General features: G+C 36.9%; 1 protein-coding gene across 13 annotated transcripts in view; it reads right to left on the reverse strand.

Annotated features, from left to right (window-relative positions):
* Art1 (arginine methyltransferase 1) overlaps window positions 1–12,812 on the reverse strand; it is a 35,072-nt gene that overhangs the window by 3,081 nt on the left and 19,179 nt on the right. For all 13 annotated transcript variants that reach the window (XM_067081592.1, XM_067081580.1, XM_067081587.1 and 10 more), the window contains exons 2-9: window positions 8,280–8,402; window positions 7,174–7,251; window positions 6,524–6,665; window positions 6,062–6,261; window positions 5,538–5,657; window positions 3,394–3,483; window positions 3,058–3,145; window positions 1,513–1,730 (exon numbers count right to left, since the gene is read on the reverse strand). In XM_067081592.1, the coding sequence (XP_066937693.1) occupies window positions 1,525–1,730; window positions 3,058–3,145; window positions 3,394–3,483; window positions 5,538–5,657; window positions 6,062–6,261; window positions 6,524–6,665; window positions 7,174–7,251; window positions 8,280–8,384 (1,029 nt within the window). In that variant the 5' untranslated portion in view covers window positions 8,385–8,402 and the 3' untranslated portion in view covers window positions 1,513–1,524. The remainder of the gene's footprint in view (window positions 1–1,512; window positions 1,731–3,057; window positions 3,146–3,393; window positions 3,484–5,537; window positions 5,658–6,061; window positions 6,262–6,523; window positions 6,666–7,173; window positions 7,252–8,279; window positions 8,403–12,812) is intronic.

Consider the following 12,812-nt stretch of genomic DNA (forward strand, 5'->3'; position numbering starts at 1 on the left):
AGTGAATTACTGCATCATCGACAGACAAAAATTAATACTTAACTGCAGTACGGGTTTTAAAAAGAATTACTCTATTTCCATGAATTTTGTAATAACATCTTATGACCAAAAGAAATGCCACTACCTTGAACAGTACTTCGAGAATTTTCTTTTAGAAAATTACCACATGATACTGCAGACAATATTTTAGAAAAAGTTCATGAAAAAACATACCAGCATATCCTCTTCCTGTCATCCTGAGACACTTCACTATATCTGATTATCCTAACTAGACACAAAATCCTAGATAACCCAGGCAGCTCGGTTGTTGATTTAGACAGTTTTCCTTCAATCATTGAAAATTTATTTTAATTCTTCAGATCAGGTCTTTTTAAGTGTCACAATTATAAAAACCACTGCCGGCTCTACAAAGTTGATTTAGATGGGGTTTTAAACCTTCAATCTATGAAAATTTATTTTAATTCTCCAGATCAAGTTTTTTTTTTTTTTAAAGTGTCTGTTATAAAAACCACTACCTGCTCTAAAAAGTTGGTTATACGTTCAGTGCCTTGTTTTTTATTTATATCCACTCACTTTTGACTATTCCACCTAGCTTCATAACTTTGACTATTGCTGACGCAATTTCCCCCCCCTCTCTCATGACCTATCAGTATCTTAGGGACACCATTTTGTTTCCTGAGGCAACTCATGGTTACCGTTCTCCATCATTCTAGTAATACCCAAGTTTACTGGAATGGTATCTAATTTATATGCTCTTACCACAGTACTCTGCTTTCTGTTAGCCAGTATGCCTACAAGAAACAATTACATAATTGAACTTTATACTGAGAAATGGGAAATTTTCATTATATAATGCCGTAATACCACTGGATAAGATCAACACATGGCAGCATTGTATAATGCACGAAAATCTAATTGTAATTATCTGAAAATTCAGGGTTTTCAATAAAAGGGGAAATTGGATCCAACACACAAACGGTTAATTTACACAGAAAGATCATTACTAAATTCAACATTAATGGATATGTTTAAGTTATGCATTTAAAACTACCTTAATTTCAATTCTACAGTAAGAAAAAGTAAGAATAGATATGGGTTTGAATATTGTCCTAATATACCCAACTTGTACATAAATATGAAACAAAATTTTGAATCTTTCAGCATATGGCTGGGAGACCCAGAAATGGTTTCATGTAGTTTATTGACTATTTACCATATGTATACATCCCCTACTATAAGGTCTTGCCCCAAAAAAGAAAGTCATTATGATGGACGGGTAATGCATGCAAAACATGCTTATACATTCCATCATTATTCTCATTTTTTACTCTTACTATCCTCTCTGCATTTAAGAGGCCAACAGTTTTCACAATTCTAACTATAGTATATTAACAGCTTTAATATTAGGCTTCTTTAGTTCTTCCAGTCTTTCTCCTCCTACTATACTGTTTAACCAGCAGACTCTAAAATACTTAAGGACCCAGAAATGAAAGTAAAACCACCACCACTCACCTGAACGTAAAACTAACGCATCTTGTACTTATGAGATTCTTGGCATTCTGACAGTTCACCATGAAATTCTATTTCCACCTGGAAATCAAGGTCACGATTGTTGCGCTCATTGGGCTTCATAGTGAAGGATCCAAAAATTTCTTCACCCGCTTTCACTGTGAGGTAATCATCAAAGTAGAAGACAGTCTGTTTCCAGTGGGTGTATCGAGCTTCAGGAGCTGGAGGAACATGATTTAGAAGTCAACTTAGTTTCACATATAACTATACATATATAGAAATAAATTTGGACTTTAGTCCAGTTTAAAACTTCATATCATGTACAGTCAATTTTAACACATGAGAATAAGGCTGCCAGAACACACCACACAAATTCTGGAATACTGTAACTGTACATGGTCACGGTAAGTCTTACCTTTACAATAACAATTTAACATTAATGGATAAAATGTACCTTTAACTACGCAGAAACTGGTAATTAAATAAAAAAAAAAAAAGAACTAACCTTACTACTTAAGAAAATGGAGTAGAGAGAGAACTCTGGGCTTGCTATGAAGGGACTGTGAGTGGTTACAAAAGTAGGGCACACAACCTAGCCATCACTTATGAAAAATTCACACTTACAATGTTTCTATAATAGAGTATTAAAAATATATATATACTTAACGCTAGAAACACAACTGAACATGATTACCAAAATGAACATATCAAACGCAAGCAGCCAGGAACCAAACATAATCTGTAGATTATCATATCAATACTGTCTCTAACTGAACCAAAAAGTAATCTCCAATACCAAACCACCAAAAAATCCTTAAAATACCAACATCAAAACATTTGTGAGAATATACCCTTGAAATACTGGTAACAAGATTGGAGAAGGATGGTGAACGAATGAAATTTAGCGACAGTCAATGTGCTGGGACCCTCAAGGTCATTCAGTGATAAATATGACAATATGGTGGATTACTTTGACAAACTGAATCCCCTATGCATCTCATAGCTGTCATTCACATCAGTTTGCAGCCGGTATATCTGGTTTCTTACTGTCAGATAAAGATGTTCTGCTGTAGTGGTATTATTTCCTCTAACATTGCAACTGGCACTCTGGTGGCCATCCAGCTACACACTGATGAAATGGTTATACAAGGCAGTGAGAACAATTCCATACAAATTATATGTTACAAAAACAGCTATTATAATCAATGTTACTGCCCTCAGAGAAGGTCTCCTCACTTATTCTTCTTCTTACTATTTAGTACTTTAACCAGCATGGTGCAAAAATTTATTTACCAGTAACTCTCACAAGGCTGGCCCAAAGGTTAATACAGCTTGCATTTTATTAGATTTCAAAATGTTATTTGATTAACTAAAAATATTTATACTGACAAAACTGATTAGTTTTAAAACTTGACAATTGTTGTAGATTATATTTTGGACATTTAAAAGATTACAAAACATGGATAAATTATGACCACACTAAGCTACTTCTGCATATTTACTGAAAGCACTGCATTGTAGTGAAATACACAATTATTGCAACATTACCTGTAGAAAAGCCAGTTCTCTTGTGACACTTTGTGAATTCAATATTGAAGTAAGTAATAAGTGCATGGACATAGTCATTTCTTCGAACCTGAAAATACATGTAAATATAATTACTACATACCCCAATCTTGCTTAACTAGGTAGTTTTCAAGACAATTATTCGACATTTTGGCACCTTCTTGATCATTAACATTCTTAATCAGTGAAAGGTAAAAGTGGTTTCTTCACTCTTCCAGCCAACATTATTCAAATGTTTCTATAATACTGTCTTCGTCTTAGGGATGATATAACATTCCCTAATCAAACATTTTAAGGATGCCAAATACAAAATCCTACCTGCAAATGGAAGGGAGCACTGAAGGCCAAATCCTCTTTCTTAACCGTGTACAAGTCAACTTCCTTAACTAGACAAGAATTGGTAACCACCTGTGAAGGAAAACATTCATGAATAATTATGCACATAATAACAGAGTGAAAAAATGTGTTGTCTTTTACATTTGAATAAAGCCTGTTAGAAAATCTTACTATAGACCCTTAACAATTCAACATATTTATAATTTTACACAATCACAGAAGTCAGGATTTTGATGCATTAAACATTTAATAATAAATTTCCAATCAACTGTGTTTATAAAACCTGCAAGTATAGAATTTAATAACAATACTGCAGATTTCCTTTTTGAAAAGGTCCAACGCAGTTGAAATATCTCAATACGCAATAAATTTCCTAAAAATTTTACTCATACATAACAGCTTTGTCATGAATTTCTTAATCCCTGAAGGGAAGTGGGTGCCATTCAAGAACTCACTCGTAGGTGACAAACTGTGAACTCACTCGTAGGTGACAAACTGACCCTAAGTCACAGCAATATTCAAATTTTGCAAGTGCATTCATTGTACTGAAAATTTATGAAGTAATGTACATTATTTGTTCAACGTTCTTAACCATACTGTACTGCCAAGAATTACATTGACATGCTTTGCTGTGCAAAGGCTGTCGTGAGTGCCAAGCAAAATTTTACTACAAAAGCGATTTATCAGTCTTGCTTAGTTCTAAAAATATTTATCAATATATTCTGAGGTAGGTGTTTATATAAAAGTTTTCATACAAACTCATTCATCCTATTACAGCCGTAACTTTTTGCAAGACTAAGGTTCCAAAAGAAAAATGGTTCCACTATAACCTTACATGCATGGGGGAGGGAGGGGAGACTCAAAAGTTAATTTTAGAGTGCAGGAAATGTCTGCATCATTTCCCAAAATTTCAGACAAGGTTTTCCCATAAAGATGAAATTTTCAGCAACAAACGAAAGTATGCTCATCTGATGACTCATCACAGCGAGCATGATCAGGGCCCCTGCTACCTTACAATATGGATCGTTTCATATCGAAGTGGGACTAATTATTTGAAACAATATTGTGAACATCAGTTTTCACATTACTACCCAACTTCCCCACTTCCAGAATTCCAACATTGGCTGGGATCTAGTAAAAATATGCTTGATTTATTACAACAAAATATGTAGAAAAGATTCATCTACAAGACTTGCAAACAAATAAAATGCACTGTGATACAATTAACTATGGAATATATTACAAACATCAGCACTGCCAACTCCCTCTTCCTACGCTGAACCATCAACATAAATTTTTGCTGGACCTATGCTTGGCATCATGCTCTATATAAAAAAAAATCTAATCTCTTCTGACTGCTGCTTTTTTTTTTATTAATATTCATACACCACCAAGACTCCTAATATGATCCACAGTGAAATCGGTGGCCGATTCACTTCCACAAAATTTTTTGAAAAATTACTTCATCATTTCTTCTCTACCTGTCATATCCGGAATGGTCGAGAGGACTTGCATCTAACCTTTCTGTTGCATTCCAAGAACTTTTAAGGATGAATTCTCATGGAAACCAATTAGTCTTAGAGTATATCACAACCAAACACCTCTCTAAACTCTAAGGGAAGTTCAATCCAGTCATCATTGTACTCTGAAAGGCCCAGAGTACAGTCAAGGACCCATTAAGGATTGTACCTAACTTTAAAGTCTGGACTGACATGCTGAAAATATCTGCTAGCCATAGTAAAGTTTGGACCTGTAAGGTCCAAACTTGAAACCTAATTTTTCGCTGACCATGCAGATATATCACCAAACACATACAGTATTAAGAAATGGGTGTAACAGTCAAGAGTTTTACACACCCTGCAAAATATATGGCATCGACCTGCTTTCCCTCCATTCAGATATCACCAGAATAATAGATATGTAAGCTAAAGAAAATCAAATCATCAAAAAGGTAAGGAGGTACAATTTCCTGCTAATCCTTTTACTGAAGTGAAATACATTTAGTTGATCCTCCACCTCCTTTCTTCCCTCCCCACCAGATAATATGCTTTGCTGAAATACTTGCTCGCACAAACTCTAGCCTAGCTAGTCATAACAATACAGCACTAAACAATTCATGTACAAACCTGCTTTGATTCAACGACATCAACCAGTGGTTCTGTCATGGCCACTTCACGTATGCAAGACATGTCAAAGCCGTAAACACTGTCCCACCAATTTATTTTATCATCCTTATACTGTCTGTCCTGAAATTTAAAACACCTTGTAAATATTAAGGGAAAAAATGGACAATGGCATATTTCTACCGAGTAAAAATGTCCTATCAAAAAGCCTAAAAATTTGATCTCCAAAACTACTGCAAATATACTTGTACAAAAATCATTCAACTTAATACAAAAGAATCTTATCTAGTTTATCATGGGATCATTAATCCAAAATCCTCAAACTTGATACAATACATTATCTAGTTTATCATGGGATCACGAATACAAAATCGTTACACTTGATGAAAGAAATTATCTAGTTTAACATGGGATCATTAATCCAGAGACCTTCAACTTGAGAAAAAAAAAGTTATAAAAAGTACCAAATCATGCACTTTCATGTATTTCGACGACAATAAACACAGGCTTTCTGATCACAGACTAACCTCAATAGCTGATACAAAGAGAGTGGCACGGTCAGGGAAGAGCATACCATCCTGGGCAAGCCACTTATCACGAGCATAAAGAACAGTATCTAACATAGACTCGTAGAACAAACAGTAACCCATCCACTCAGATATGATAATATCTACTTTTTCAACGGGGATGGACACTTCTTCCACTTTGCCTTGGATTATCTCCACAACTGCAATGGAATGCACAGTAATTACAAACTCAACATCACTGTACTGTAATAGTTTCCTGCTGGATACAAAATATTTGATTTTACACATTACCTACCAGTTATCAAGGCCCACATAATGTTAATTACTAGATACGTACAGTAAAATGACTTGCCATGTACAGACAAGTAAAGAACAAGTGTGGAATGTTAACGTACGATAAGACTGTATAATCAATTCGTTCAAAATAACAGAACTATAAAGATAATGACGAGAAAAACTTACCATTGTCTAAATGATTGGCAACTACAATTTTCTTTGCATGTTCTACAATATTGGACATCTCAATACCAATGACTTTCGCAGCTCCTGCCTTTGCTGCAAACATTGACAAAATTCCTGTTCCACAACCAACATCCAGTACTGTCTGCAAAGAGTAGAATCACTGTCAGCATGAAACATTAGTTTCCCCTTGAAATTTGACAGACACATGGATGACTATTTGTTTAAATATCGCCACAAGGAGAGACCCTCACAATGTACCTTACATTGCACCCACACCTCTATAACTCGAATTACTTTCTATTTTTCATTATTGTTTCTCTCACCTTGCTGGTCCCGGTACTCAATTTTAAATGCTTTTCAGGTTAAACTACTTGATGATAATCATTTTAACACAATACCAAAGTAGTTTCAATGAAGCAATTTGTAATTCCTTTCTACAACTACATATTCCAAACTAACAACTGCCATTGATTAATAATCATTTACACACTTTTTAGGGGAAAAACTACCATCCACACATCTGATGGTCATTTTTTCACCAATCCTGTTACTGTCATATGCTATCAGTTAGCTACACAAAATCAGAATCCTTGTAACCTACAAAGAAACAACTTTTCTGTTACTTTTCACAATGCTATAAGGATACATACCTTTCCTTTGAAGAGGTGTCTGTTGTGGTACATAGCATTACGATAAGTTAAAGTGCGCACTTCATCCTTCAACATTTCCTGGAATCAGAAACCATTCTGTAAAATTCCCATATAACAGTCTAGCCCAGTTGTAGGCATCAACAACTTGTAACCAAATCTTCTGAATAGATACAGTACAGGTATATACAATGAATGATTTGCAGATACTGTATATACAATACAGACAGAGAAAGAAAATGGAAGCAGCAGAAGGGGAATAGAAGTGGAAGAGAGAGACAGATTCCTATTCCCCAATCAGCAGCACCTCAAAGTAACAGACTTCTGTGCTTATCGGCTAAATTATAATCACTACTTTTCGCTATGCTACCATTTTAGATGATCAGTTTTCTTAATAATCTTAAATGCAATATACAATATAACGTACAGGTTAGCTGCTGTTAACTATATCTAAAATAAATGTTTTTCAAATTTTGTGAATATTCAAGAGTGGCTACCACATAGGTCTTCATTACTTAACAGTCCTCGTTACTTAATTTACAGGCTGGTGAAGTGCAAGAGCCCTTGCCAGCACAAGGCTGGCTGGATCTCTTGCCAGCACAAGGCTGGCTGGATCTAAATAAGGAAATTTTTCGGTCGACTCCAGCTGGCCATTTTTGCTTGAAAAACCATTTTGGCTTTTTCATGCAAAAATAGATAGGAAATGGTAGGGCACTAAAAGACCCTAAAAATACCAACCTAACATAAGCTAGGGGTATTTACTGGTTACAATTTTGCCGTATTAGCCAAGGAGGGGGGTGGGAGGCAGGTATTGTCTTACCTTATAAATCGTAAAATGATTATTTTTCTCTCTTATTAAGCATTTGCAAAGGTCATGCATTAAGAAATTTTTTGTTTTGATGTTTTACCCAAGAAAATATAAATTACGTGGGAGGTGGCTGGAGTCTTCCGAAAAATAACCCTAAATAATAATACTTATTTGAAATCCAGACCTCCAAAGTGTCTATTTGGTTGAAATGCTACCGCTGCTGAAAACTTAGGCCTCCATATAAAAAATCCGGTCGTAAAAAAATCTTCAAAAGGGTAAAAAAATGTCTCACTTTACTTACCTCATGAATTCCGAAGTGTGCATATGAATCAAAATAATAGTCCTTTGATGTCATATCATCAATGGGCATCTTCTCAACTTTCTTCTCATCCATCTTGTTGTCCATTTTATTGTCTGATACAATCTGTTGGGAAATAAAAAATATGTGGTCAGGCACAAGAGACAACTGTTGACTAGACAACTTATATTGATGGCAAAATAAAAAAAAAAAACAAATAAATTACAAGTAAAGTAAACCCCCCGTACTCGCGTTCTCACGATTCGCGGACTCACGCATTCGCGGGTTTCTCTGTGGAACGTATCTAGCCATCATTCGCGGAAAATTCGCCCATTCGCAGTATTTTTCACTGAGAAATATTCACTAATCACTGTATTTTCATATAATTTTCATGAACAAACGCACTTTTTGTGATAAAACTATTAAAATACTCAGGTATATGCATTTTTACAGGGTTTTTCTGTGTTTAAACTATCAAAATGGGCAGTTCTAAGTGTTTTTAGAGGGGTTTTAAGTATTTGCAGATTGGACATGTAATGTACCTCATTATATAATCATTAATACATTAAAACTTTCTGAACATAAATTGCAAGGCTCAGTGCAGTGATTTTTAACGACATTAACTCCTGAGCGGAAACTGACTCAAGACTTTCCACCAACAAATCAATGACCTTCACTTTCCTACATGCTCTTGATAGTAGCACTCGGTAAACATAGCAATACTGACTACTCTACATCTAAACCAACCCATTCCTTTTCCGTATAAATTTATCAGCCCACAATACAGTACCAGATATATACACGTCGAGGTTATCCTGGACCCACGTTATCACGAGACCAAGATCGTAATAGCATTACAGGAATTCCCTGGTAACAGCTGGGGTTCAGTCCCCGCCTGAGCGCTGCTGACCGAAAATCACTGACAATCGAAAATCGGCGAAAATAGCGCCAATAAACCACTTAATGTTGCCGTTACCCAGTTATCGGCGCTGATAAACCGCTTACCAACGCCAAAAATCTGGTTAACAACGTCACTAGCCAAGCACCGTAACACCATTAACCAATGCCACCAGTAAACGAGGACTGCCTGCACATACACCAGGTCAACGAAATTGGGAAAAACTAACTTTGCCGCTCTAACAATTGCCTCTACCTAAAAAAAATTCCAGACGATTTTCTGTTTAATTCACAGTTCATTGCTCTTGCATTATAATTACTGGTTTTACCTACCATCTGACCAATCCCTTTTGTTCAGCGTTCACCCATAATAAATGAGGGATATTTATGGGGACTCAAAATCTGAATAATGGTCCATGGTAATAAATTCACGAATAACACATTGCACCCACGCATGACTTCCACTGTGTGCATATTAATGTCATTTATGGAGATGCATGTTGTTGGCTGATTTCGCTCCCCAGGGAAATAATCTTGACAGCGGGGTGGAGAAAATCACGATGGTTTCTTCCCTTTGCTTATTAAGAAAGTTTCCAGCGAGTCTCCACTCATGAGAAATGAAGCTGCCACCAGCCTCAATCGGGACACGGAATGGTGTATGAGTCTGAAGCTTTTATTCTAGGTGTAACTTCTGACTCACACGTAAATTTTGAGAAACATCTAATGAAAGTTTCAGCAAGTGCTGCACGAAAGTTCGGTATTGTTTGTGAGGCCTCATATATTTAAAACGGCGACAAAATCAATGCAACCTGTTTTGGGTCGTTTGCAGTTCCTTTACAAGAAAGAATGCTGTTCTCTGATGTGGATGTCTGCTTATGCCAGTGATTTCTCTCTCTTGGATAGAGTTGTTTGTGGCGGTAGGTTTCCGTTTCCTAATAGTCGCAGTTATGACTTGGACCATCAATGGTTGGTCTCTTGCTTGTCACTTTTTCATGACTTGGACCATCAATGGATGGTCTCTTGCTTGTCACTTTTTCATAAGTTGTATTGCAACAGAAATCTTTCACATTCACAACCAATCGATCTCTGATCCCCTGAGAGCAACCAGACTCACTGAACAGCATAACCAATGCGCCTCGCCGTCAAATGTCTCGGTTCGCTAACAGTGCCATACTGGTGGCAGATTAACTAATGACCAGATATTAGAAATGTGCCAAAGCACAGCATCCAAAATTAGAAAGGTTGAACCTGTAATAATAAAAAAGGGAGATCGAAGCCCCGGTCCACTCTAAATGCCACCTCAACAGGTGTGAATGACCAAGAGGAGTGGGCCCAAGGGGAAACTCTTAGGACATCTCACCCAGAAGAGTCACAGTGAACGTAGTTATATTTAAGACAAGCCGAGCTATCATTCACAGGGATAACCACGTTTGAGATGATGCCAAGACAAATTTTAAGCTTTATTGGCTAAAATACAATGCCATGTGGAAAAAAAAAAATATTCAGCAAAGAGTGGAGTGACTACAAGATAAGCCATGTTTGTAGACTGGTCCAGAACTCAACTTCTGACTTATTAGCCTTGTTTAATTCTGGAAGCCCTCCCTTTGAAAGACCTTTTAGGTCCACCTAACTGGGAGCATGTTTGTTTGATTTAGTTTTTCGTGTTAACATGTTCTGTGTCTCAACTTTCTAAATGTTTTTAACTAATTACGTCTCAACATCTTTTAAACTCTCAGGGAAACTCACTGAAACAGCCTGGGTGCCGTATCTTTAAAAGTTCTTTTCTTTTATCTTTGTTGTTCTGGATTCCATTAATCCATTTTCGGGTTGGTTTATTATAACTGCTTTATCAATCATCCAAGTCACGTTAGTTTGGAACAAAATTTCCTAAACTACAGCAGGGCAAAATATTTTACTATGTCGCCACTGACGAGAATGGCAGCCCTGGAACAATCTGTTCCTAGTTCTTTTACGCAAAGTTCACGACTTGCCAACCACCGAGAATGTGAATTGTGGGCTTTATAAACAACCAACAGCGAGAGTTGACCTAGGTCATGCCATAGGCCACATTTTTAGCCAACAAATAAATTTTCAAGACCGGCATGATCTGCAATTACTCGTCACTCTGAATTTGGCTTTATTATTATTATTCGGAAGACGAAACCTACTCATAAGGAACAATCCACGGGGCCCACTGACTTGAAATTCAAGCTTCCAAAGAATATGGTGTTCATTAGGAAGAGGAGGAAGTAGAGGGGAAATAGAGAGAAGATTGAGTGTGCACTATACAACAGCACGATGACCACTTCTTTTTCTTCTAAACAATCTCACAAACTTTGTAACCCCAAGCTGGGGAATAGGCTATGCTGTCTTGAAAACAGATGAATCATGGGTAATAAGGCTCCCCTACGCAATTACGGGGGGCCTGCAAAGCAAGCAGTCAAGGCCACATGCATTACTTTGCTTATAGGTAGTCCTCGCTTACCGGCGGCATAGGCTGACAGTGCTTGGCTAGTGGTGTCATTAACTGGATTTTCAGCGCCTGTGAGCAGTTTAACAGCATCGGTAGGCAGTTTATCGGCGCCAATAACCGGTTAATGGCACTGTTAAGTGGTTTATCGGCGCTATTATCGCTGATTTCCCGTTATCGGCAACTTTCGGTTAGGGGCGCTCAGCCGGGAACAGAACCTCTGCTGTTAACCAAGAAGTGCCTGTACAATGGTGGTTGCTGAACAATGCTAAGCCACTACTTTCAACGATCCTCGACCCCAAATGCAGGAAGAAAATTTCCCCCAAAAAATGCACTTATTCAAACAATCTAAATGACCTCATTCTCTCAGGACAGTGACTAAGACATGTAAAACTAATAGTGCTTGTGTTTTTTGCATACTATCATGTTTGAGGCAGTGGAAGGGTACAGTACTCCTTGTCAAGGTTAGGTTAAGTTAGATTGTGTCCCTGTTAAAACATCTTCGCAGATTATTTTGTGTTGTCTAAGATGAAAGCCACAGCCAATAGATGTGTTTGAACAGGCCAGAGTAAGTTCAGTACGAGCATTCTACTTTGTAGATTTATGGAACAAGTGTCGTTTTGAAAAGATTAGAGACAAATTGCTACAGGCCACATCACTGCACTTCATAATACCGCTGATTTCGAAATGTGTCGACAATAGGATTACTATGGGACGTCGAAGCCAGCCTACATCGTCCAGCTGAAACTTGCACTTTTTCATTAAATTTCAATTTCTGGAATGGCAGCAAAAAAAAAAAAAAAAAAAAAAAAAAAAAAAAAAAAAAAAAAAAAAAAAACTGGAATGGCAGGAACCAGGCCACACAACTGAAGTAAAGTTTTATCCTGAGGGTTACTGAATTAGAAATATAGGCTATATGGAATACTGCCATTCCAGAAACCAAGGTCATAAAAACATGCAGGGCTTGGGTCAGGAATAGACTGGCTTCAAGCACCAAGTTTCTGAATCTGAAAGACGGCCACGGGTGAAAGTTCGTTTCCGGTCCGAACTCCAATTCCACATGACAAACTCATTTTTTCGACAGTTTTCTTGCTGTTTTCAGTATTTCTACAATTCCACACGAAAAACTTTTTTTTCAACAATTTTCTTGCAGTTTCTGATATTTCTAA

The sequence above is a fragment of the Macrobrachium rosenbergii genome, chromosome 37 (genome assembly GCF_040412425.1).
Source record: "Macrobrachium rosenbergii isolate ZJJX-2024 chromosome 37, ASM4041242v1, whole genome shotgun sequence".
NCBI lineage: Eukaryota > Metazoa > Arthropoda > Malacostraca > Decapoda > Palaemonidae > Macrobrachium > Macrobrachium rosenbergii.